Genomic DNA, 22,103 nt, shown 5'->3' with positions numbered 1-22,103 from the left:
AATAAAGAACAGTTTCAAATTTATATACACACACAATATGCATTTATTCATTTAAAGGCTTTATGACATTTTGTTGTGACATGTTGCCGCACATACGTTTGAAATGAGTCCATGTGTTGATTTATATTTACTGGGTTTAACCTGCACCAACAAAGCCTCAAGGGTACAAGACAGTGGCAGCATGACAGAAATATTGTGATTAGAGATGAAGATATAACGTAAACCAGGGAAGCCCCGGTCTAATACTGACTGGATTTCAGTAAGAATAATAGAAATGACTGTGTTTAATTATATATGTGCTTACTACATCATGTGTAAGCAGTGCATTTTGCTTGGAGAGCTAATAAGCATGAAGAGAACGAAAAACATATTTCACACTTGCTAGAATGAGTCCTAAAGCCAATGACACTGTACAATATGTGACAATAGAAAACCCCTTGTTTCATATTATGCTCTATTGTTTAAATAGTTGAGATTGTGGTTATATTGCACAGCCCTCCATCTCATTAAACACTGGTATTGGGTTGATTCTCAAAATGATACTAAAAACCAAGTTCAGATTGGTGCTTCCCTAATGTAAAGGGTTGTTATGTTCTAGACTAGAGCATGTGAGTGTGAATATGGCAGTAACACAAAGAGCTGTCTGATTTTAGACGTCAACAGTGATGCACAACATACTTTATAACTTTTACACAACTTCAGTCTTCATACAAAGACAGCACTGGCTAATTCAACTTGGCCCCATACACCAACATCACAGCTTTTCTAAATATAGATGATGAATGGGAGCCGCAGCCAGTCTTAACTCATTAATACACAATTATTAATGTCTCTTGTATCAGAAGATATGATGTCATGAGCTTGGCGTGGAGGGAGCTGTGAGGCTGTGCACCAGCTCCATCTGCCTCCTTTTGTCTTTGGCACGGCTGATGGTCATCTTGAATAAGCGACAGTACAGCTCCATGGCAACCAGAGTGTCGTCATTCCCAGGCACGGGGTACGTGATGAGGCAGGGGTTACAGTTCGAGTCCACCACACCCACTGTGGGAATGTTCATCTTCGCTGCGTCTCTGATGCCCACGTGCTGCTGGAACACGTTGTTGAGGGTGGACAGGAAGACGATGAGGTCTGGTAAGCGAACGCCTGGGCCGTACTGGATGGGGGCGTTGGTGAGGAGCCCCCCCTGCCAGTACCGCGTATGGGCGTATTCCCCGCAATCCTGAGCGGTGCTCTCCACCAGGTGGCCGAACTGACGGCGGCGGCTGACGAACAGTATGACGCCGCCACGGTACGCAACGTGGGCAGTGAAGTTCAGGGCTTGCTGAAGGTGCTCCACAGTCTGGTCAAGATCGATTATATCTTGGTCCAAGCGGCAGCCGTACAGGTAGGGCTCCATAAGTCTAGATATTAAAGAAGAGAGAATTACAGAGAAATTCGAAAATTAACAGACAGAAAATTGGTACAGTGCAAACCTGGCAGAGAACAGGGAAGAGACCAACTGCCTGGTGTTTATGGGTTGTAGATTTCAGTTATTGACTCCAAACAAAAATGATTCTGACACCGGGACGTGCATTGGTGTTGGGTTAGGTTTCATTTATTATGTGATTTGGTTATGATAACTTGTTAGGAGTATTTATATTTAAGTTACATATACTTAAAACTTTTAACAGTTTTAACAGCATGTTAAATTTCAACTTGAAATGTCCGAGGCACCGGCCACTTTTGAGGCACCGGGGAAAAAAACAAAACAATGTCATGACTGTGTACAGTAAAAGGGTTCAAATATGATGCTGATCAATACAGATCCACTCCTGAATTAAAGCTCAAAGTTTGCACAGGAATATCAGAGTCATGTGTTTCATTTTTAATAAATGTGCTGGATGACAGAGCAAAAACAAGATAAGTATCAATTATCAAAACTTACTAGAGCTGAAACAATAGTTAGTAAGTCAATCATATCAATTTTTGATTAATAAACAACTGATCGAGACTTTCCCACTTCTCAATTGTGAGGACTTGCCGTTTGTACTCTTCTATGACAGTCATCTGATTATCTTTAGATGTTTCACTGTTGTTGGACTAAATAAGCAATGTTAAGACACCATTCCTACATCTTAGACACCAGAACAATAATTTGTTAATCAAATTAAATAGTTAGATTAATAAAACAGCCTTTACATCACTAAGTTTCATCTGCTTCTCTGAAGGTAACTCCATGGTAAAGTAAACAGCCCGCACACCTTCTGAAACCAGCATCTCAGCCACAGTTATTAATTTGTATTATTATGTGTGTAAAGTCAAACGGACCTGTGCCTGCAGCCTTGCTTATGTCCGAGATGAACTCTGGCGTCGAACAGGTCTTTCACCGAGAAGAGCTCAGCCACACGGAAAAAGTCGGGTTTGTCCAGAGGCAGGCTCAGGACCTTTTCTGCAGGAAAGAGACATTGATGTAAATCTGAGGGCCACAGATGGTTCTCACACATCCATCCCTGCTCCGGTGACTCACCTGAAACATCGTCGTGTACAGGTTGAAGAGGTTTAGCGGCCGTAGCAGTAGCATATTGATGTCCACCACACGAGTATCCGGTGGTAGCAGCTCGCAGCTGCCGCAGCCCCAACAGTCCTGAGCAAGAAACACAGACATCTGAGGTTAACCGACAGCTAGCATTTCTGCTAGCTACTCGGCTATTACTGACGTTAGCTGTCAGTCGCTAACCGACAAATGCATGAATTCAGAGCTACGGGTTTGCTAACTAGAGCTGTAACGATGTGAACTACACTCACAAACAAGCAGGTGATACTGAAGTGTTTGGTTTTACCTTTGGTCAGTGCTCGGGCAGCCATGCTTGCAGGAGTCACCTACCGCGGAAGGTCAGATTCTTCGTCTTTATCATTTCCGGTTTACGGAGGAAGCCAATCAGCGTTAAAATGAAGTACCGCCGCCTACTGTGTGGGAGTGGAACATTTATAATAGTTTTTGTATTTTTCAGTGAAAACTATATTTGTTTTATTTAATCAACCTAGTTTCAAATAATGTAGTGGATTATTTAACAAAAATGGTAAATAAAATCAGATTTTCTACTCAAGCTTTCCTTAGTTACGTCTTCAATGTTTCTCTATTAAATCAAAAATGTGAAAAATGGCTCGCTCCACGGACCTCATTACTTCAGTGCTCACATAAACGTATAAGATGTTAAATTCCTTAAACACAGTGTTTATGTATCTCACTTGTTAAGATATTCTCCTCACGTGTCCTCCTCTCACTCCTCATGGACTACAATACCCAGGATGCCAAATTATTATTCAAAAAAACCTTCACAACTTTATTGAAAAACTTCAACACCACTGGAAGCAATGCCTTACTATTACAGAGCTATACAATGTATATAAATGTTAACGTCAAGAAATAACTCCATAAGAACATGTTTGGCAATAAAGATGACACATTAGAGACATTCTATAAACAACAGCTGCAGTGTGAAGAGAAACCCATGTCATCTATGGCCAATGACAACCCAGTGTGAATTGAATATACAATATACAATAGCATTTAACAAAAATACTAAAACTCTGCATATTAGAATTTACTTTTTTACTCCAAAACGAAATTCCCTTTATTTGCTACATAAACAAATTAGTAAACTTGAACTTTTTTTCCCCATGTATTAATGCGAATTTTGGAAGCTCTACTAAATGTATAACATTATAAACAGGGCATTAACCATTGTTTTCTCAAAAATAAAAAATGGGACAATAAAAATAAAGGGTATATTCCAAAATATAAAACTTCCATTAGTCTGGAACATCAAAGCTGACAAGAAACCTTCAATAAAATAACACTTAAATGAAGTACAAAGTAATTATCCAACAACCTGCAGACTGTTACATCAAACATTGTTCTACATGCACATTAGAGATTTATTTGGTCATGCTGGGCTCGCTGGGTGCTTCACTTCTCCTGCAAAAAGATGGAAATGAACTGAGATGAAACGTTCTGTTTGATAGTGATCACTCGCTGAAGAGACAATCACATACCTGTCCACTGGAACAAACTGCAGCTTTCTTTTGACGCGCTGCAGAGTCCTTCTTTTCTGCACAGGTATACTAACGAGAGAGGCTTTCCCCTGCAAGCATTGTGAATTACATATTTAATACTTGCAGTGGGTCAGGACAACGTTTTGATGAACATCTGGCTTCATCACGAAAAGGATACAAATAGTGAAGCTTCGAAGCTTGTTTTATTTCATTGTACCTTCTTGCAATTTTCAGACAGTTGCTTCCTGCAGAACATCCTGCTTCTCTCCTCTGTGGTGAGAGCTATGCAAGGTCTGATGGTGATGCCAGGGTCAATGGCACTGGACAAAGACCTGGGCAAGGCAGAGCAGGACAAGTGTCAGACCACTCCTCATTAATACTTGACAATCATATACCGTACTTCATTAAAGCATCCATCTTCAAGTGGAAGTGCTGCAAAGAATCAAACTGTATTAATGAAGAAGACCCACCGCTGTTTGGATCACACTCTTTATTACACAGATGCACTTAAGACACAGCAAAGTTTTTTTCATTTGAAAGAGAAAATGAAAAAAAAACAAAAAAAAAAACACTTCTTACAAAATATTTACAAAACCTGGCAATGCACAGCATGTTCGGTAACTTTTTTTTTTGATAAACAAAAATAAATAGCCTTTTTTCACATAGGAATTTCAAGAAAACTTTAACATGACAAAGAAATGAACACACTAAATATTAAGTTGAGCAAAACAGAGAGAAGTAATAATGTGGCTTCTGTGGAAAGTGGAACAAAACTTGAGTCGTAGAGGTATCAAGTCCAAGACTGTTTTAGTGGCTTACGTCAACAACTGAGCTTCAACTTCCCATCTATTAATTTACAACCATACAGTGAATTAAAGGCACTGTTTCTAACAAACAAATGTGGGGTAAATTCATTATATCTTCTGTTTATTTGAGAATTGACACAAGCTTGTTCCACTACAATAGCTCGGAAAAGAGGTGCCTATTAGGGGTCAAGGGTCAATGAAGCGTGACATTTTCTTCTTATGTACAAAAGTTAGAAAGGATTTAGTGAATCAGATTTGTATTTAAGTTTGTTTTTACAGTGGCAAAGCATCGGACGGGGTGTTTTTACTAAAGATTTAAAGATATGGATTTAGGAAAATTTTAAAACTATTTTGATGAGTTTAATTTCATGTTATTCAAGATTTTATTATAATATTTTAGCAACAGTATATTGCTGCATCTACATATGATTTCCACAATAATAGGGTTATGGTTTGCTATTAACAAATATTGTCATTACTGTCATTGACTAATTAGCCAATTATTTTGTAAATCAACTGATCCATCTTCTATTCTAAGGAACGTAGTAAAAAGAGGCAAAAAATGCCCACGGTGACATCTTCAAATGTGTTCTTCTGCTACGACCGACAGTTCAAAAGCACATTAATTAAGCAGTGTATCATACTTTGATGACGAAAAGGAGCAAACTTACATTTGAGAAGATGGAACCATCTTCTTTTGATCAAACAATGGTTTCAGGTCTAATTATGTTTCCCATGTACAAGCCCCCCCCCCCCTTCTTGTCTCCTTAACCACCTCAGTCATGGCACCAAGCTGTGTTAAATGTGTCAGGTTTGATGTACTGGACATCTAAATGTGACATTTCTAATCATAAAATATATATTTGTGTTCTGGCTTTTATTGAGATACAACTAAATAGGACATTGATAAAAACATGAACAATGATGACTTTTTAACTTTTGCACATAAAAGGATCTTTAAGTTTAGATACGTAACTCGTGTATGATTATGAAATGACTGCACATTTTTTTCTGATTTATAATTCATGTTGTTCCAGTGACACCTAAAACAGATACCATCCTTACTTTAAGCATTTTGGACTTTTCTGACAGGTTATTTTCTGGATCACTTCTTTTTACATACAATGTCATGGATATTTAGGACATTTTCTGCAAGAAAGTATTGTGAATTTGGATTGCAGTTCTACTCATGCAGTCTGCCTCTTCAGTCAGTGTATTGCTTTTCAAAGGCTCAGTGATATGGATCAACCTCTGGGCAAAAAAACGTTGTCATAATGGTGCCATTATGTTACATAGCTGTATAAATGTACAAACAGATAAAAAATGCCTGTTTAGTTTAATTGTATTAACAAACATTCCCTTAGAGTGTATAAATGAATAGGCTTGATTGTAATGTATTTGCAGGGCACAATCAAAAACGTAACTATTATAGAAGTTGGATTATGATGTAATGGGAGATAGTGACCAAAGGAAATACTTACAATGTGGAAAAGCCCTGCTTCTTCTCTGGATTTATCCTGTTGACTGACTCACAATCTGCCTCATCTACAAATTCTTCCTGTTTTCTTTCTAGGTGCATTTCTTTATCACCTATCTTCAATCTCTTGCCTTCTTTCTTTATCTCAACTAGCAAATCTGCTGTCTCCTTTCCCTCGCTCCTTTCCCTGCTTCGGACCTGGACATGGTTGGTCCTGTTTGATTCCAGTTCGACAAACACACTCTTGTCCTTAGGCATATGCACCATACTCTGCGTCTCTCCTTCTAAAGGGCAAGGTGAGCTGTGGCCAGGTGCCTGGCTCTGTGTAAAGGACAACCTTGGTTGCTGCCTGGGAGCGGACAATAGGTTCAAAACAGGGGATCTGTATGTGGTATTTACTGTCTTCTCTGTAGTCCAGGGGAAGGGTGCTACGCTGGTCCTTGTGGAGGACCAAGCAGAGACAGGAGTCTGTGAACTGAGGTGGATGCCTGTGCTTTGATATGGTAGAGTTGCTGATGCAGTCTTGCTGATTTTAGATGAGGTGATATGGAATGGTAGCCGACTGAGAGTCCTTGTGTCAGTAATCGGGAGTCCCAGGCTCTGACGCCACTTGATTGACTCAGAACGAGAATGGGCAATGCTGGAACTCAAAACCGGTTTAACTCTCTCCAACTGTGGGGCAACTTCCTGGACCTCACTTCCTCCCGTGTTAGACCACCTTTGCTCGGTTCTAGCAGCCCCTGCCCCATCTGCTGGCTCAAAAGGACTGGGGCTACAAGACTGGACTGAGGACAGACGTGATTGTGCACCAACGGTTGAGATGTCTGGCACCAAACTCTGTGGTGTTGGAAGAGACTGTCTAGAGAAAGGGTTGGTGATACTTTGTCTTGGAATTTCAGCCAGCTGATTTTCCTGATGGATATCTTCTTCTCGAAGTAGGCTACAAACCACGACAGTACCATTCCTTGATACATCTGCGTCTTTACTTTTCACTGCAGTCGGTACTTTGGCCTTTTCAGCCAGAAATCTTCTGATCTCTTGCTCAATGCTATCGTCGCTGTCTACTGAAGTACTGTCTTCCTTTACCTCAAGAAGAGTGTGAGAGTTGTGCAGCGACATGGAGTCTTGACCTTCAGTCCCTTTCCATGTCCGTGTTTCACCTCCATGCACATCCTGCTCGTTACTTTGATCAGTTTGTTTATGTTGAGAAATGTTCATCTGACTCAATCCAGTTGTATCTTTCACTTCATCTTTAATCTTCTGTACTTTCTTCACAGCACTGCGCTTAGAAAAAGGCTCAGGTTTGGACTTTTTGGTCTGTGAGGCATTTGTTAGCAGTGATTCTTCATCATTAAGGCACTTCCTTGATTGCCGCTTCAAGTCTCTTGTCTTTTTCTTTGTCTTCTTTTTTGTCTTGAGCAGGTCTTTTATGGCAGTGTCTAGGTCCTCGTCACTGTCAAGTGAGCTGCTTTTATCGCCACCTTGTTCAGTCTTATGTAATCCAGCTATTGGGTGAGTCTGACTTCTGTTGGAAAACATCAATGGGCTCAAATCTTTTCTGTGATCAGGTAAAGATATCGGGGCTGTTACTGTCATGTTTTTATCAATACCTGACATGTTGGGATCGCTACTGTTTTCCTCTTTGAGTTTTCTTCTTTGTGTCACCGACATTCTTGAAGGTTTCTTCTGGGTTGCAACTTGTTTTGCTTTCACTTTTTCTGGTTCATTCTCACTTTGAGGCTCTTGGGTAACAGTGGAGCAAGGTGGCAGTTTGTTAACTTGGGCCTTCTGCTCAAGAAACATTCTGATCTCTTGCTCAATCCCATCTTCACTATCGATGGAGCTGTCATCACTTTCCTCATCTGGGCAAGTGTCAGGGGTTGAAGACTTTGAGGGAGATTCAGTAGTCGTACAACTGCCAAGGTCAACACTGGGATGGAAGACTCCGGGCAAAACAGTTTTCGAAATGTCCAATATTGCCTCAGCACACATGAGCTCTGCCGTTGTGTTTGCCTTTGGGGGAGCAGGTGTAGGTTGATCTTTAAGACATTCCACTTTAAATGAAAGTAAACCATTTCCATTACCTTTCTGGTTCTCTGATAGTGAATTCTTGGATATGAAAGCAGATGGAGGTACAGATTTCACTTCTTTCTCCGTTCTGGTCTTCTTCTTCCTCACTTTGGGTTTATTCATGCTTCCAATGCTTGTACTTCCAACACCCTGTATAAATGACTTACTGCAGGCATCTTTTGTGTGCGTGAATGGTTTCAGGACACTCTTCTCCTTAAGTTGCTCAAGTTGGTAGCAGCGAATAGCTTCTTCAATCCCATCATCGCTGGTGGAATCAGACTCCCCTTTGCTTGCAGGGAGATTTAATTCTTCCCCTCTGTTCTGCTGCTCCATTTTCTCTAGCTGGTATATTTGAATGGCTTCTTCGATGCCATCATCACTACTGGAATCATTGGAGTCTTCTTCCACCTTTACTGGGAAGGCTGGAATTTTGGTCATTGTAATTTTATCAGAATCTAATTTCTTCACAATATTGTCATTAAGGGAGGCCTTGTTTTTGATAGACTTTTTTACAGGTATAACAGCTGGTGCTGTCGGGGTTTCGACTTTGAAACTTTTTGGATAGGGGTCGCTTGAAAACAAGAATGTATTAATGTCAGAGGTCTGTTCAGAAACATCAGGACTAGCTGTATCCTTCCTCTGAATTTTGGAAGCTTGGAGAAACGTGGAACATGGGTCTGCTTTGCGTTTGTTATCACCCCTTTCTTTCAAGTATTCCAGTATTGCCTCCTCAATTCCTCTGTCTACAGAACCATCACTGTCGGAGTCACTGCTCTCATGGTTGATTGGGGAGGAAGCATCAGCTTGCGGGGTTTCAGTGGGACCTTTAATTTTGGATTTGGCTCCCACATAAGAACCCATTGCAACCTTGCAGACTTGGGAATGATCGTCTTGTCCTGATAGCACATTTCCCTCAAGCTCGTCGCCCATCTCGAGTGAGGACTGGGTGCTCCTAAGGCTCTCTATGATCATCTGGACCTTGTCTGAGATAGGTGTGCCTCTGGTGGACAACTCAGGGTCAGAGTCATTGAAGCACTGAAGGCTATAGCCTCCAGGTGGGCCACATGTTCTCCATTCTGTTGTCACTGCGACAGGTGGCACATTCATCAAGTACATTCTAGTGTAGGGTGAGGTCCTCGACCACTGGAGTGCAGCTGCCTCCGATCCCAATCACATCGTTCAATCTATGAAGAAAACAAAAATAGTTCCAGGAAGGTCAAAGTACATTCAAAATAATCATCTTCATAATATATATCTTAAATCAATTTATCTGTCCAAGTTACTTTTTTCTGTGTTGACAAATCAATTAATCAACACATTTTTCAGCCCCAAAGCAAAGCCGTTATGTCTGTACTATTATAATATCTGATATCATTACCTCCCTAGTTATTCAAGTAAATGAGAAAAGATCTATGTTCCTGCAAGTCAGGAAATTGAATTAATGCAATAATGCCTTCATGCAGGAAGCACGCTGCACACATTCAAAATTTCTAGGGAGGAATTTTCTAGTTTGTTATACAACCTCATTGTGATTGTACAATTCATAAGCAACACATACATATATATATATATATATATATATATATATATATATATATATATATATATATATATATATATATATATATATATATATATATATATATATTGATGAAACTTATATTGTGATAGTTACTCCCATTGTTTCATCGCCCAACCATAAGGAGTATTAGTGCTGTGATTTGAGCATTAAAACCATATTATGGCAGCCCAAATAAAACAACTGTGTTTCAATATCATATTCTACTGCACCTAGTAATGTGATGCCTTTTCTATCATAAGTCCCTTAGACCCATTAGTTGTCTACCTCGGTTAGGATTTGATTATGGCATTGGGTAATACGCATACTTTTACTGGTTGACATTTTCTTTCAAACACATTTTACAATCGAATTATACAAATCAGGTGTTTTGCAAACCTTTCTAGACCAAGGTAAAAGAGATCCATCATCTCAGTAGTTAATTTAACACATGTTCTCTTTCTTATATTGTTTAGGTGGGTAAACAATTTGTTGGTCGGGGGCTCAGTGAAACCCTCTAAAAGAGCCCTAAAGCTCCCCAGACTCCTCTCAATCAATTTGAGAGTCACATATTCTATATCTATTGAGCCTGACAGGCATCAGGGAAACAGTTTGGATCAATAGTTTGCACTAATTAGCTAATTAAACCTTCACATTGTTTGAACTTTTTCCTCCAAATTAACGCTGGTGAGATGCTGTAGGAGTAGGAAATGAAGTTACAGGTTGCTTTGGCTTCTTCTCTTCTAATTACTGAGTCTATTTCACAAATCAAACAGCTTTAAATGATCATATTTATGTAACTTGTCTTTGTCGAGTGAAAGTGCAGATTTGAGGTACTTGTACTTTACTTAAATACTTCAATTTTATGTTACTTTATATTCATGTTGGATGGAAATGTTGTACCGATATGGTTTTACATTAAAACATATTAACTTAGAAAACACAATGTAGTAAATCAGTAGCTCATTTTTGACTTGTGACCCCCTCACAAAAACACAGCGCCTGGATTCTCTCACCTGAGCTGCTGGTCAAGGTCATGGTAGAACTATTCAATGATTATAGATGTGTACAGCAGATGTGATTCCTTCTCCTCTCCGATTAATCATGTCAACACCGCCCCAGATTCACCTTGTGACCCCCTGGATGTGCCCTACTGTCTATGGACGGGCCTTATGTCCCATGGTTGCAACTACTTCACTCCACTTCAGTTCAGATTAAACTATAGTTTAGTCAAGTAGGCTACGATTAAATTGTTAAAACCAGCTCCATCTCAAACAGCTACTAGACTCTTACAGACGGAGCTTGGTTCTACTGCCAACAGTACTCACACATAATAATAATAATAATAATAATAATAATAATATCAGCTCGGACATTTCAACTGCATTTTACTGATAATACAGTGAAGTTCTGCACTTTGACTTACATGGGATTTTGAATGCAGTAGGAAATTAGCTTGTAATTGAGTACTTTCTGCATATTAGTACTTCAACTAGAGTAAAGGATGTGAGTACTTACCTCACCATTGTTAATGACAGTATCTGTGTATATATCGGCTACTTTATTGCTTTTCGCCACCTGGATTTTGTTCTTGTAGATCAGAATTTGCTCTTAAATACAAGTTAAACCAGTTAAATACCTTCTCTAGACTGCAGATGTCTGTTAAATGATGCACTTTTATCACCATGTGTTGCACACAGATTGAACAGAGGATGGACTTGTCCTGTGGAGCTTGGACCCAGTAGGACTGTGAAACTGTCCTGCGAGTGAATATACGTCCACAACCAGAGTTAAACCGTGTAGCAACCCCACGAACAAGCATGCTATCGGTGGGCATTAACCCGGGCGAGGTGTCGCTCTGCTGCGATGCTTCAAGGTGCAGCTACATCCACCCCTCCCGGCTCAGTGTGCAGGCTGCAGGGACAAACAGCCACCGTCTGCGGCCGGACACTGAGTCACTACACCACCAACAACAGCCTCGTCCATGGGCTGTTGAAGCTGGTGGAAGGATGAACCAGGATGTGGTCACCGCAGCCGCCCCGCTGAAAAAAATGCCGAAAGGCGCATAGAGCGAGCTAAAGAGTAGCATCGAAACCCGAGCCCGGTCTAACGCCAACTTTGTTTGACACATCATGTGTACAAAGAAAGTTTCTTCAGACCTGCCAGCATCAGCGGGCACCATTTCCATCCATTACATAAGCGAAACGTGTCGCTGCGAGCAGTTCCCCCCCCGGACGTTTTCCTGGTCGCTACAGACAAACCCCGGCTGTCCCCGTAACCGCCAAGCGGCACTCACTGCACCGCTGCCCGGCGTGAGGCGTCAGGAGACTCCGCAGAGCAACCATGTTTCTTGTGGACGGCCACGGTTGTCAAAACCCGCTAAATTCGCTCTGTGGCGCCGCTAAACTCGGATAAAATACCCACGGATGTGTTGAAGTGAAACACGAAGGGGCTTGATATGCGAGAAAGGAAGGCGGAGATGGGAAAACGTCGGTGGGGAGAACCGCGGCTAGTCGGTGACTTGAAAGACACAAGCGGGCCTCCCGGCTGCTGCAGCCCCGGCATTTTCTCCGCCGAAGAAAGCCTTTGTATTGGGCCACAGCTCGCACTCCCAGCCTCGGCTCTCTCCCACGGGACGAGACGGTGCACGAGTCGAAAACTTACCCGGTCAGGGGACACAGAAGGGCCGCTAGAGAAGGAGCGTGGTCATCGCCGCGACGGTTGAAGGTATTTCGAGAAGCCGTCGAGGAGATGTGTCGGTGTCCGTCAGCAGCTCACACACACACCGCCTGGAGCTCACCGCCGAGTGCCCCCTCCTCCGCTCCGACTGCCGGGCGGACCAGTTTCCTCCAGAGCCACAGTCAAGCCAAGCCTTTCAAATATGGCACCGGGGAAATATGCACACTTAACTTCCTATTTGACGATATTCTACCCGGTTACATGACAGAAAACACTCGTTTATATGGGTTTGTCGTGCATTAAGGCACGAAGCAGGTTTTCTGGAAACATTTTTTTGCGAAATAAGCGTTAATATATTTCCCCATTGTATCCAAGAGCAACGCCTTCTTGTTACAAAGTTTCGTCTCTCATCGCAGCAGAGTTTGATGGATTTAGAAACCGATCTATCAACTCTGGAGTTTTACTGGAATAAAAAACCTACTATTTATTTGACTATTTTCTGTTATTTAGACGAGGTTCTCCCTTAAATCCGCTGTATAACTTTTCACTGTTATATCTGTATTATGATCCTAAAACATGGGAATAATGTCCCCACAAGGTCACGTGACATCAATTTGGAGCCAGTCATCCATTGATTTCATTTGTGTGTTCACCAAGAGCAGATATGTGCCTAGATTACACCTAGGGCTGCAACCATAATGATTATTTTCATCATCAGTTGATAGAATTTCATTATCTTCTTCATTAATGATATCTAGGAAATGTCAAAATACAATGAAAAGTCCCAATTACAAGTTTTTAAATTTGTATTTTGTATTGTTTTTTTCAGACCGACACCCGAAACCCAAATACATACAGGTTATTATTACTTAAGAATACGAGAAGCAGCAATTCATCACATTGCAGAGGCAGAAACCACAGAATTTTATGCAAAAAACAACTACAACGACTCATCGATTATCAAAATATGTTTCTAGCCTTCAATTTATGAACTAATCTGGATACACCCAAACAAATCATCAACACCCTTTAGTTTTTTTGCACGTTTTAATTTGATCCCAGACAATACGAGCATGACAATATAATTGAAATATCTTTCCAGGAAGGAAAATGCATTATTATTCCTCCCATTCATGGCACATTCTTTGTCCCCGGTCCATGCCCCTGAATTTAAATGAATATGCAATATCTATATTGGTTCTCTTTGCAGTGTTTACTAAAGCACGTCTATTGAAGTAGGGCACTTCAGGATGCACAGCTGTGACATCCTCAGCATAACTCTTTTAGGAAGGTTACTCTACATCTGGAGGTTAATTACAAAGAGGTGCTTTGGCAGATTGAATGCTGTAAAATATACCAAATGACGATGCATTTGCCAAATATCTTTCATCGAGCTCACTGCAACATGCCCCGAAAGGAAGCGCTGTACCTTGGACCCTGGAGTGTTGCCATTAGCTTCAATAACAACAACATGAAAACACCAGAGGATCAAAATCAAGTTGAATGCATCAACACAGAGATTTGAAACTGTGTTCAAAGCCAAAATGCTTGTGAGCCGGGATATTAAACATTCACAGATTATGATCTTCATTGGAATGCTTTACCTGCTTGGCATGAGAAATGTCACATGTGACGTAAATGCCTCTGAACTCGACTAGACACCTTTTATTCGTTTGACTTTTGCTTTTTCCACAGATTTGACTTATCTTGATTTGATGAGGTTCCATAAATATTTCTTACTACATCACAAGTGAAGGTTTCCTTGTTTTTCTTGAAACACCACAAGACACAAAAGAGCACATTATATGGCAAAGACCAAGAGGAGCACAAAACGACTAAAGGGTGGTTAACTGAAATTCTTCTCGTCTCCAAATTAAGCTCCTGCATCATGATGTGTAATTTATAACATATTATGAAATATAACATATAGTACATCTAACCTGTACCTGGACAATATTTAACTCAGCCTGTGGATATAAACATTCAGCCACATAATGGACACTGGATAATGGGTATGTTCAGAGTTCTAATACTGAGGAATCTCAATAAGAGCAGAGATATTATAGATTTTTGGATCATCATTTGAGCCACAGAAATGAGTCGATTAATCGATGTTTAGATCCACAGTAAAATTATCTACAACTATTTTGGTAATTGATTGATATCAATTGATAGTCTCCTGTAATAGCGCATTCAATATATTTGGCTTTTAACTGTTTGTTAGATATTTGTCTCAATTTCTTGATATTTTATTGAACTAATCAGCTAGTTCAAAAAATAATCATAGTGCTATAGGAGAGAAAATTATAACGTCATACCTCTATGTAGAAGAAAGTGAACAAAATTGCCCATTTATCTGGATCTGGTCCAAAATATGTGGTGTACATAGTGTGTAATCTTGAATAAAGCAAAATTAGGACAAACATGCTCTCATAAGTCCTTCAAGCTGCCATTTTCAAATATCTTAATATTATTTTGTTAGAATTTAGGGGATAAGGAGCAGATTCCTGTATTCTGATGCATTTTCTTTATATTGTGACAAAGTTACAGTGTTACCTAATATCACTCCTGTTGGAGATTTTGCAATTGGTCCACAAAGTTCATAATGCATCATCTTACAAGTGTGCTTCTGTGATCTGATTGTTCATGGACTGTTTCAAGTGATAGATGCCAAATTTTTATCTTTTTTTTTTCCAGGGTTACTTTTCTGATCCCAAAAAAACAACACTGCTCCTCGAAGATTGAATCCACGATCCTCCCAGTTTCACATCATTTGGATTCTGTGAGTTACGCATCTTGTTCTATTTGGTTTCGAGTTTGCTGTTGGTCAATAAGTGAAGTTTATATTTTGATTCAGAGCCATTTACTCCAGTATCGTCCTTCTTATTGATATAATAAATGGCCACTTGCATCTCAGCATTGAGAGTTTTAGGGCTGATTATTATGATATTATAATGACTATTTTCATTATCAATTACTTTGCCCATTATTTGTCTGAATAAGTGATTAATCGTATGGAGTACAAAATTAACCCGAGGTAGCATCTTTGAATGTCTTGTCCAAAACGTATAGATATCTAATTCATAATGTTTTGCTGAAAGATGATGGAAATCAAAGAAACCAAGGATCAAAGTAGTTCTTTTTCTGTCAACAGACTAATTGTTTCCATATTCTGAGAGCCTGCATCAGATGGTCAAACTTGAACATTTTCATGTTAACAAAGAAGCAAAAGTGATGACGTCCTTTGCATTTTTTCACCTTCTGTGAGGTGTTGATGGGTGACTGTGGATCTAATTTACTGTGCACTACTGGCTGCTAAAGCGAGAGCCCAAGTTGTCATTAGTGGCACACAAGAAAAAGTTACTTCACTGCATGTCGTGAAAATTGCCTAACACTTCATTTTACACTCTTACTCATTGGTGCTGTGTGATATTCCATATATATATTAACTGTTTCAGTTTCACAAATTTGAAATACTTAAAGATTCAGTGTGTAAGATTTAGGTGAAAGGGATCTATTGACAGAAATTTAATATAAAATAATCCTAGTGATGTGTTCATGAGTGTGTTTCATCTAAATTATACAAATTGTTGTTTTATTTACCCTAGAATGGGCCCTTTATATTGAAATACTTTATAATTACATCAGGGGGGTTCTCTCTATTGAGGCTGCCATGTTTCTTGTAGTAGCCCCGACTGGACAAACTAAACACCCTTTGAGTTTTTATGAAAACTGAAGGTTACCACAGGTTCTCTTTCATGTTTGGAAGGGGAGGATGAGGTCAGGGGTATTCAGCTATAACATGAAACTTCACATCATGTCACTAAATTCTACATACTCAACCTTTAAATATAGCTCTAATACTATAAAACCATTTTCCTAAAGATAAGGGGCGGTTCAACGCATGAGAGCCACTGTTACATGCAAAGATGATGTCGATATGCATGTATTAATTAATATAAACAACATGAAAAAAAAATGAATGGGCATTTTAATACCTGTGATTATGGTTTTCTTATTACAGTGAAATTAATGCATATAACAGGTCAGACATGTGAGTTTAGTAAACAAGTTGAAAGTTTCATGGTCTGCAACATTCCCTAATTACTAATGAATGGGGCTAAGTTATCAGTTGGGGTTAGGGTTTGTTGGAGTTGTTTTTTTTGTAATAAATGTTTTGGTCTGAGTTAATCTCTCCTGCAATCAAGCAGGTGAGATCATGAATGCCAATAGACACAAGTTATACGTATTCTATTAGGGCTCATTCAAAACAGGCCTGAGACCTGAGCGAAGGCTGCAATCGGCACCTTAACATGTGCTGCAATAATATATATTAATGCATGGGCTATTTAAATCTGAATTTATATTCATTTGTTTGCACATTAAATATGACATGTACACATATACAAACACACTTTTACCTACATTGTACCTACTGCATTACACTGACAAGGGATAAAAAGGCATCTACACAATTATATTGTTTAGTCAATTTTCACAATCAGTAAAATAGGTAATTGGGAGGATTTTAAGTCCATATTCAAACAATGTTTTGATGATAAAACTCATAACATAAAAACTAATAGTGAACATGGAGCCAAAATAGTATAACTATACTACTATGCTACAATACACCACAGTATTCACTTGTATAGGTTCTATTTTGGGATTCCCAATATTGTCTTCTTGTCCACTGCTCCATTTTCACCAATAATCACTGCAAGTAATTAACCCATTCAAGTTGCACCATTGGTAATGTGACTAAACCATAGACTGTAAATAAAATGACATGTCTCCACTTCCTGCATCTGTCCAGAAATGAAGCTAAAATATCCCGGATACGAACACTGCCATGTTGTGCATTTAGAGCCCGACTCTGCGCAGTTGCAGTCGGGGGATGGAGCCACAGTATCGAGGATCTGGCGATTCACACACTCGACCAATCGCAAGTCGGTCTCATCTGTTAATCTTGATGTTTCACCACATTTTATATCATAAAATCACCTATTTTAAACGTACAATAATGACAATAATCGTATTTGTACTTTGACTTTTTAGTTTGGTACATGTCCAATCCATTAACATAGAGGAGAAATAATTCATCACCTACACATAAGCCAGCCACCAGGTAGCGATCCAGACACTTATACCACACTTTTTGGAAGCCTTTGTGTTGTCCACCTTTATATACAATCTGTGGTGTAAACCAGTTTGCTCTTTCTTCATGGTGGTGCAGAGAATGGCGACAGCACCACTCTAGCACATTGCTACACCCCTGACCTTGAAATGTTCTTCGTCCGGTCATTCGATGTTTCAATTTGCATGCAGTAGAGGAAGGGCTCAGCCAGTTCTCGGTGCTTGGGTAATAAAACTGAGTCTGATGTCGCACCAAGAATAGACATCAGAGGACCATGTGCATCTCACACCAACTCCATCATTCATTTGATAATAAAACAAAGGCTTGATGGAAATACAGTCCCTCTCATCCCCCTTTACTTTCTATCTCCATGTTTCTGTTCATTTACCAGAACATGCTGTCAGCTACGTCGAGCAAAAAGACACCAAAGAGGAAAGAAAGGAGGTTCAGCACCATGGACAGCAACCACTCACTCCAACCTGGAAGGGGAAAAGTAAGGGGACATGCGCCTTGTGTCTCCTTCAGCTGGTCTTCCAAACATGTGAAGGTAACTGCTGCTGTCAATCAGAATACTATTGTTGCTGATTTCATAAATATGAGTAGACTAGAACCTCTACAGTAGGAATGTGATCAAACTGATTCCCTGAGGCTGCAACTTGGCATCGCTGGTACTTTGTGCTGACTCTGATTTCTCTTTCTAGGTCCTGATAATTTGCCCACATTCTCTGTACACTCAGCGATGTTGTTTGTCTTCATTATGGAACAAAGAAAGATCCACGGCAGATTAACAGACTGAACAACCATGCAGAATTACTATACCTAAAGGCTCTCTACATGTTTAATGTGAAGTATAAAAGAAAGCCCACCTGTTTATCCAAATACATAAAAGCAGACACTCTTTTAATTGAGTGTTTTACTGTAATGGTTCCATCTGTGCTGAAATGTAGAGCTAGCCATAAATTCAACTTAAATTAAATATACCGCAGTGTGGAATACTGCAGCCCTTTCATGTCTTGGCAGTCAGATTATTAATGTCCTCTTCCAAATGTTTAAGTTGACCATGTTTTTGTTGGCTAAAACAATGTTAAAGTTAATAAATAAATGTGAAATTAAGGAGCCTAAATTCATGCAACTGCCCTTAGTACAGCTAGTGTCCAAATCGATACCTTATACATTGATAAAAAGGATCCAGTAGTGTCAAAAACACATACAGAAAAACATTATGTTATGTTAAAATATTAACTATATTATAGATTGGCTTTATTTTATAACTAATCCATACCTATACTTACACACACTGATGTTATAATTGAATCCTGGAAAAAAGTTAAACTTCATTAAAATTGGCATGTTCATCACTTGGGACTCATGTAGGCTGGAATTGATTACATGAAGTCCATACTTTGGTGGAATTGAAGGAGTAAGAGGAGACAAGTTAATGCAGGAAACACAACATGCTCTAAAAACTGATAAAGAAAAAGAAAAACAAGCACCACTATAGAGAGAAAATAATTTCCGTGCAACCGAATCCAAGAAAACAAATTGAAAAACAAACACAAGCCATGATTAAATGACTTTGTATTTAATTAAATTTTCCTCATGTAACCAGTGGAAGAAAATTATAATTAAAGGAAGAATGGATTGGATCACAAACGCCTGTGTTAATTACGACTGTTATAGGACAAAATTGAAAAAGAAAAACTGGTATCAACCTTAAGAAGCACGACGCTCAGTGTAAACACCCAGATGTTTTTCTGTAGCCCTGTCAAACTCTAGTCTGCCTGCAGACAGCTCATGGCTGACAGAATCAAACGCCTGAGGCACAGCCACAAACAGGACAGAGCAGTGCTGCTGCTCAGAAGGAAGCGGTATATATAGAGTGATATAGTACCAACACTTTAGTAGCTGTAAGGACTAATGACACGTCTCAGTGACATATTTAAAATACTGTGAATTAAGGTTTTTCATCAGGTTTTTACCTTAAAACACAATAAAAAGCTATTCAGACTTTGGTCTTATCTTTATCTACAACCTTTTTAGTAAGTGAGATGTTCTGCAAAATACCACTAGATGGCAGTGTAGTCCTACAGGAATCACACACAATGAACTATAGCAGTAAAGGGAAGTAAAGCAGGTGAAAACTGAACTGCATGAGCATACGTAAAATAAAATGCATGAAAATAAATAGTCATTAAACACATTTAAAATGTAATATACATTTAATTTAATGTTGCTTATAAAGTTGTATAGTAACTATTATATAAAAGCCATGCTTTACGTCTCAAGGCTAAAGAAACATGAAAGATAATGTTTTTATTTTTATTTTTGAGCTTCACACTTATTATTGTACTTGTATGTAAAGACAAAATCTTCTTGCATCAATCATTTGTCAATATGGCAGATTGACTCCCCTTCTGTTATGTTTACATATAATATTCTGTATAGACACAGTAACCTCAACTATATATTTAGGTCCAAAATATATGTCTATTTATGTAAAAAAACAAAACAGTACATGCTCTTTGTTATGCAGAGTTAATGTCAGCACCAAGATGCAATATCAGCAACTACAGTCTTTGTAAGATTTTTCCTTCCTACATGAAAACAAATCCCATCGTCAGTATATTTCTTGTAAAATCTTCTATCTGGCGTAGAGTTTCTCATCGGAGACACAGTGTTGCTGCTACAGGGGGCAGCAGAGACCCAATATGTTGCTTCAGTTTTTCTCTTTTGCAGTATTTATTATATTCCGACAAGAGGAAGGTGGTGCAGCAACAGATTTAATTACATCACAAAGTTCACAGTCAATTTGTCTCCTCTCAATCTGCATCATCTCCTCAGAGGAGCTTGACGACCTCATGCGATGGCTGACGTTTGTTAACCAAAAACGAAACTGATCCGCAGCCCAAAAATCCCACTGGTCAGGGACATTATTGTTCCTATTGCGCCTGTCAAAAACTAAAAGTGCATATGTCTCGCAGGTGTACACAAACAACAATAGTTGAGAGGAGACAGGGTGAAAAGAAAGAAAGAAATAAGTGTCCTCGAGCCCTGGAACAGACACTGCAGAGAGAGACCTTACAGTAAGAGCTGACAGAAGGAGGTTTTACAATGAGATGTAAAAAGGCTTGAGGATGATGTTCAGAGAGAAAGCCAAGACCCCTGCTGTGACCCTGCTCCCACTCAGCACACATGTATACACATATGCAGATCCACCCACACAAAGCGCAGTGTGCCAGCGCTGATCTGTTTTGACAAAAAAAAGGCAGCGTGTTTGAGCCAACCACATTAATCAGGAGTGATCTTACGATGTACCAACAAACAGCAGAACCATCTAACTCAATGAGGATAATAGCTTTATTTACATGGCACCTTTTAAACCAGCCGCAAACAAAGGGCTTCACAGAAAAGGACAAGTAAAGAAAACAATTACTTTTTTCAGAAGGCACAAACCTGAATTCCATATTATGATCATGATTTGTATTATTATTAGCAGGCTGCAATCTCCATCTCCGTTGAGAACACGCTACACAAATTTACCTAAAGATGTAGTTAGCCATATTAATTCAATGCACTTGGGGCAGGAGTGAAGGGGCAGTGGGAGCGAGATGGAGGTCTCTGAAAGGTCGTAAAACAGTATATGCTAACAGAACGCTTATCCTCTTTCACGTACAATGCCATGACTATTTCAGAACCATCTTACAGGACGTTACACCCACAATCATTTTCATAGTAACGCCTTAAATGCTAAATGCTCAGGCACCATAGACCACTGCTTACCCAGTGATGATGAGGAAAAGGCAAAGACTTGCAGGGAAGTTGGAAGAAAGTTACAATGGAGAGGCCACCTGGAGTTGCCTCAGGACCACAGTGAGTTTTGAGATCAGCAACGGCTCCTGTACTGCTCCAGGCGATGTCTCCGGACTGCACTGGGGGTCATGGCGACTACACACTGGTACACAATGTTCTCCGGGTGGGCAGCAGACAGTCATGGACACCGGTGAACGTGTGGTTTGTGTACAAGCAGAGGGTGTACTTTGTCCACAGTTAATGCTAATATTTGTGGTGGCTAATTCCAACTTTTTGAGGTCAGTCGTTCACCTTGGCAACGCGTGTGAATGAATGTGGGGGGGTGGAGCTTCTGAAGGACCAGTGGGTTTATTTGTTTTCAAATATCAACAGTGATTCCCCAGAATGAGTTACCCTACCTTTAAGTGTAGAACCAAACATTATCCAAACAGGAACCAAGGTAACATAATGACTGTTCAGTATCGTCTAAAGAAACAAAGCATAACACATAATTAAATCTGACTGTGTCTCCAGTTAACTGAGCAGGCAGAG

General features: G+C 39.6%; 2 protein-coding genes across 5 annotated transcripts; both read right to left on the bottom strand.

The window, feature by feature from the left end:
- Positions 1-17: 17 nt before the first annotated feature.
- On the bottom strand, positions 18-3,018 carry mrps2 (mitochondrial ribosomal protein S2). The gene is made up of 4 exons (XM_034602013.1): positions 2,820-3,018; positions 2,507-2,623; positions 2,308-2,428; positions 18-1,400 (listed from the first exon to the last, which is right to left on the bottom strand). Exons 1-4 carry the CDS (start codon positions 2,842-2,844, stop codon positions 854-856), a joined length of 810 nt encoding a protein of 269 aa, XP_034457904.1. The 5' UTR covers positions 2,845-3,018; the 3' UTR covers positions 18-853.
- A 305-nt stretch (positions 3,019-3,323) lies between these two features.
- Positions 3,324-21,747, bottom strand: ppp1r26 (protein phosphatase 1, regulatory subunit 26). 4 transcript variants are annotated; one of them, XM_034602008.1, is made up of 5 exons: positions 12,611-12,829; positions 6,323-9,572; positions 4,253-4,367; positions 4,036-4,124; positions 3,324-3,958 (listed from the first exon to the last, which is right to left on the bottom strand). In XM_034602008.1, the coding sequence occupies exons 2-5, from the start codon at positions 9,502-9,504 to the stop codon at positions 3,919-3,921; spliced, it is 3,426 nt and encodes a 1,141-aa protein (XP_034457899.1). In that variant the 5' UTR covers positions 9,505-9,572; positions 12,611-12,829; the 3' UTR covers positions 3,324-3,918. The 4 variants fall into 4 exon arrangements, with proteins under 4 accessions (XP_034457899.1, XP_034457902.1, XP_034457898.1 ...); XM_034602011.1 differs by having other exon boundaries at positions 3,324-4,124; positions 6,323-7,842; positions 7,915-9,572; XM_034602007.1 differs by lacking the exon at positions 12,611-12,829 and adding an exon at positions 21,543-21,747 and having other exon boundaries at positions 3,324-4,124.
- Positions 21,748-22,103: the final 356 nt, after the last annotated feature.

The sequence above is a fragment of the Hippoglossus hippoglossus genome, chromosome 12 (genome assembly GCF_009819705.1).
Source record: "Hippoglossus hippoglossus isolate fHipHip1 chromosome 12, fHipHip1.pri, whole genome shotgun sequence".
Taxonomy (NCBI): Eukaryota; Metazoa; Chordata; class Actinopteri; order Pleuronectiformes; family Pleuronectidae; genus Hippoglossus; species Hippoglossus hippoglossus.
Note: the sequence above shows the minus strand (reverse complement) of the source record. Positions and strands in the feature narration are given on the sequence as shown.

Coding starts and splice junctions, on each gene's coding strand:
- mrps2 (XM_034602013.1), bottom strand. CDS start 2,844: ATGGCTGCCCGAGCACTGACCAAAG. Junction 2,624..2,819: donor TGCCCGAGCACTGACCAAAG/GTAAAACCAAAC, acceptor TTTCTTGCTCAG/GACTGTTGGGGCTGCGGCAG. Junction 1,401..2,307: donor AAGCAAGGCTGCAGGCACAG/GTCCGTTTGACT, acceptor TTTAATATCTAG/ACTTATGGAGCCCTACCTGT.
- ppp1r26 (XM_034602007.1), bottom strand. CDS start 9,504: ATGTACTTGATGAATGTGCCACCTGTCGCAGTGACAACAGAATGGAGA. Junction 4,368..6,322: donor AAGCAGGGCTTTTCCACATT/GTAAGTATTTCC, acceptor TGCCTTGCCCAG/GTCTTTGTCCAGTGCCATTG. Junction 4,125..4,252: donor TGTCTGAAAATTGCAAGAAG/GTACAATGAAAT, acceptor CAATGCTTGCAG/GGGAAAGCCTCTCTCGTTAG.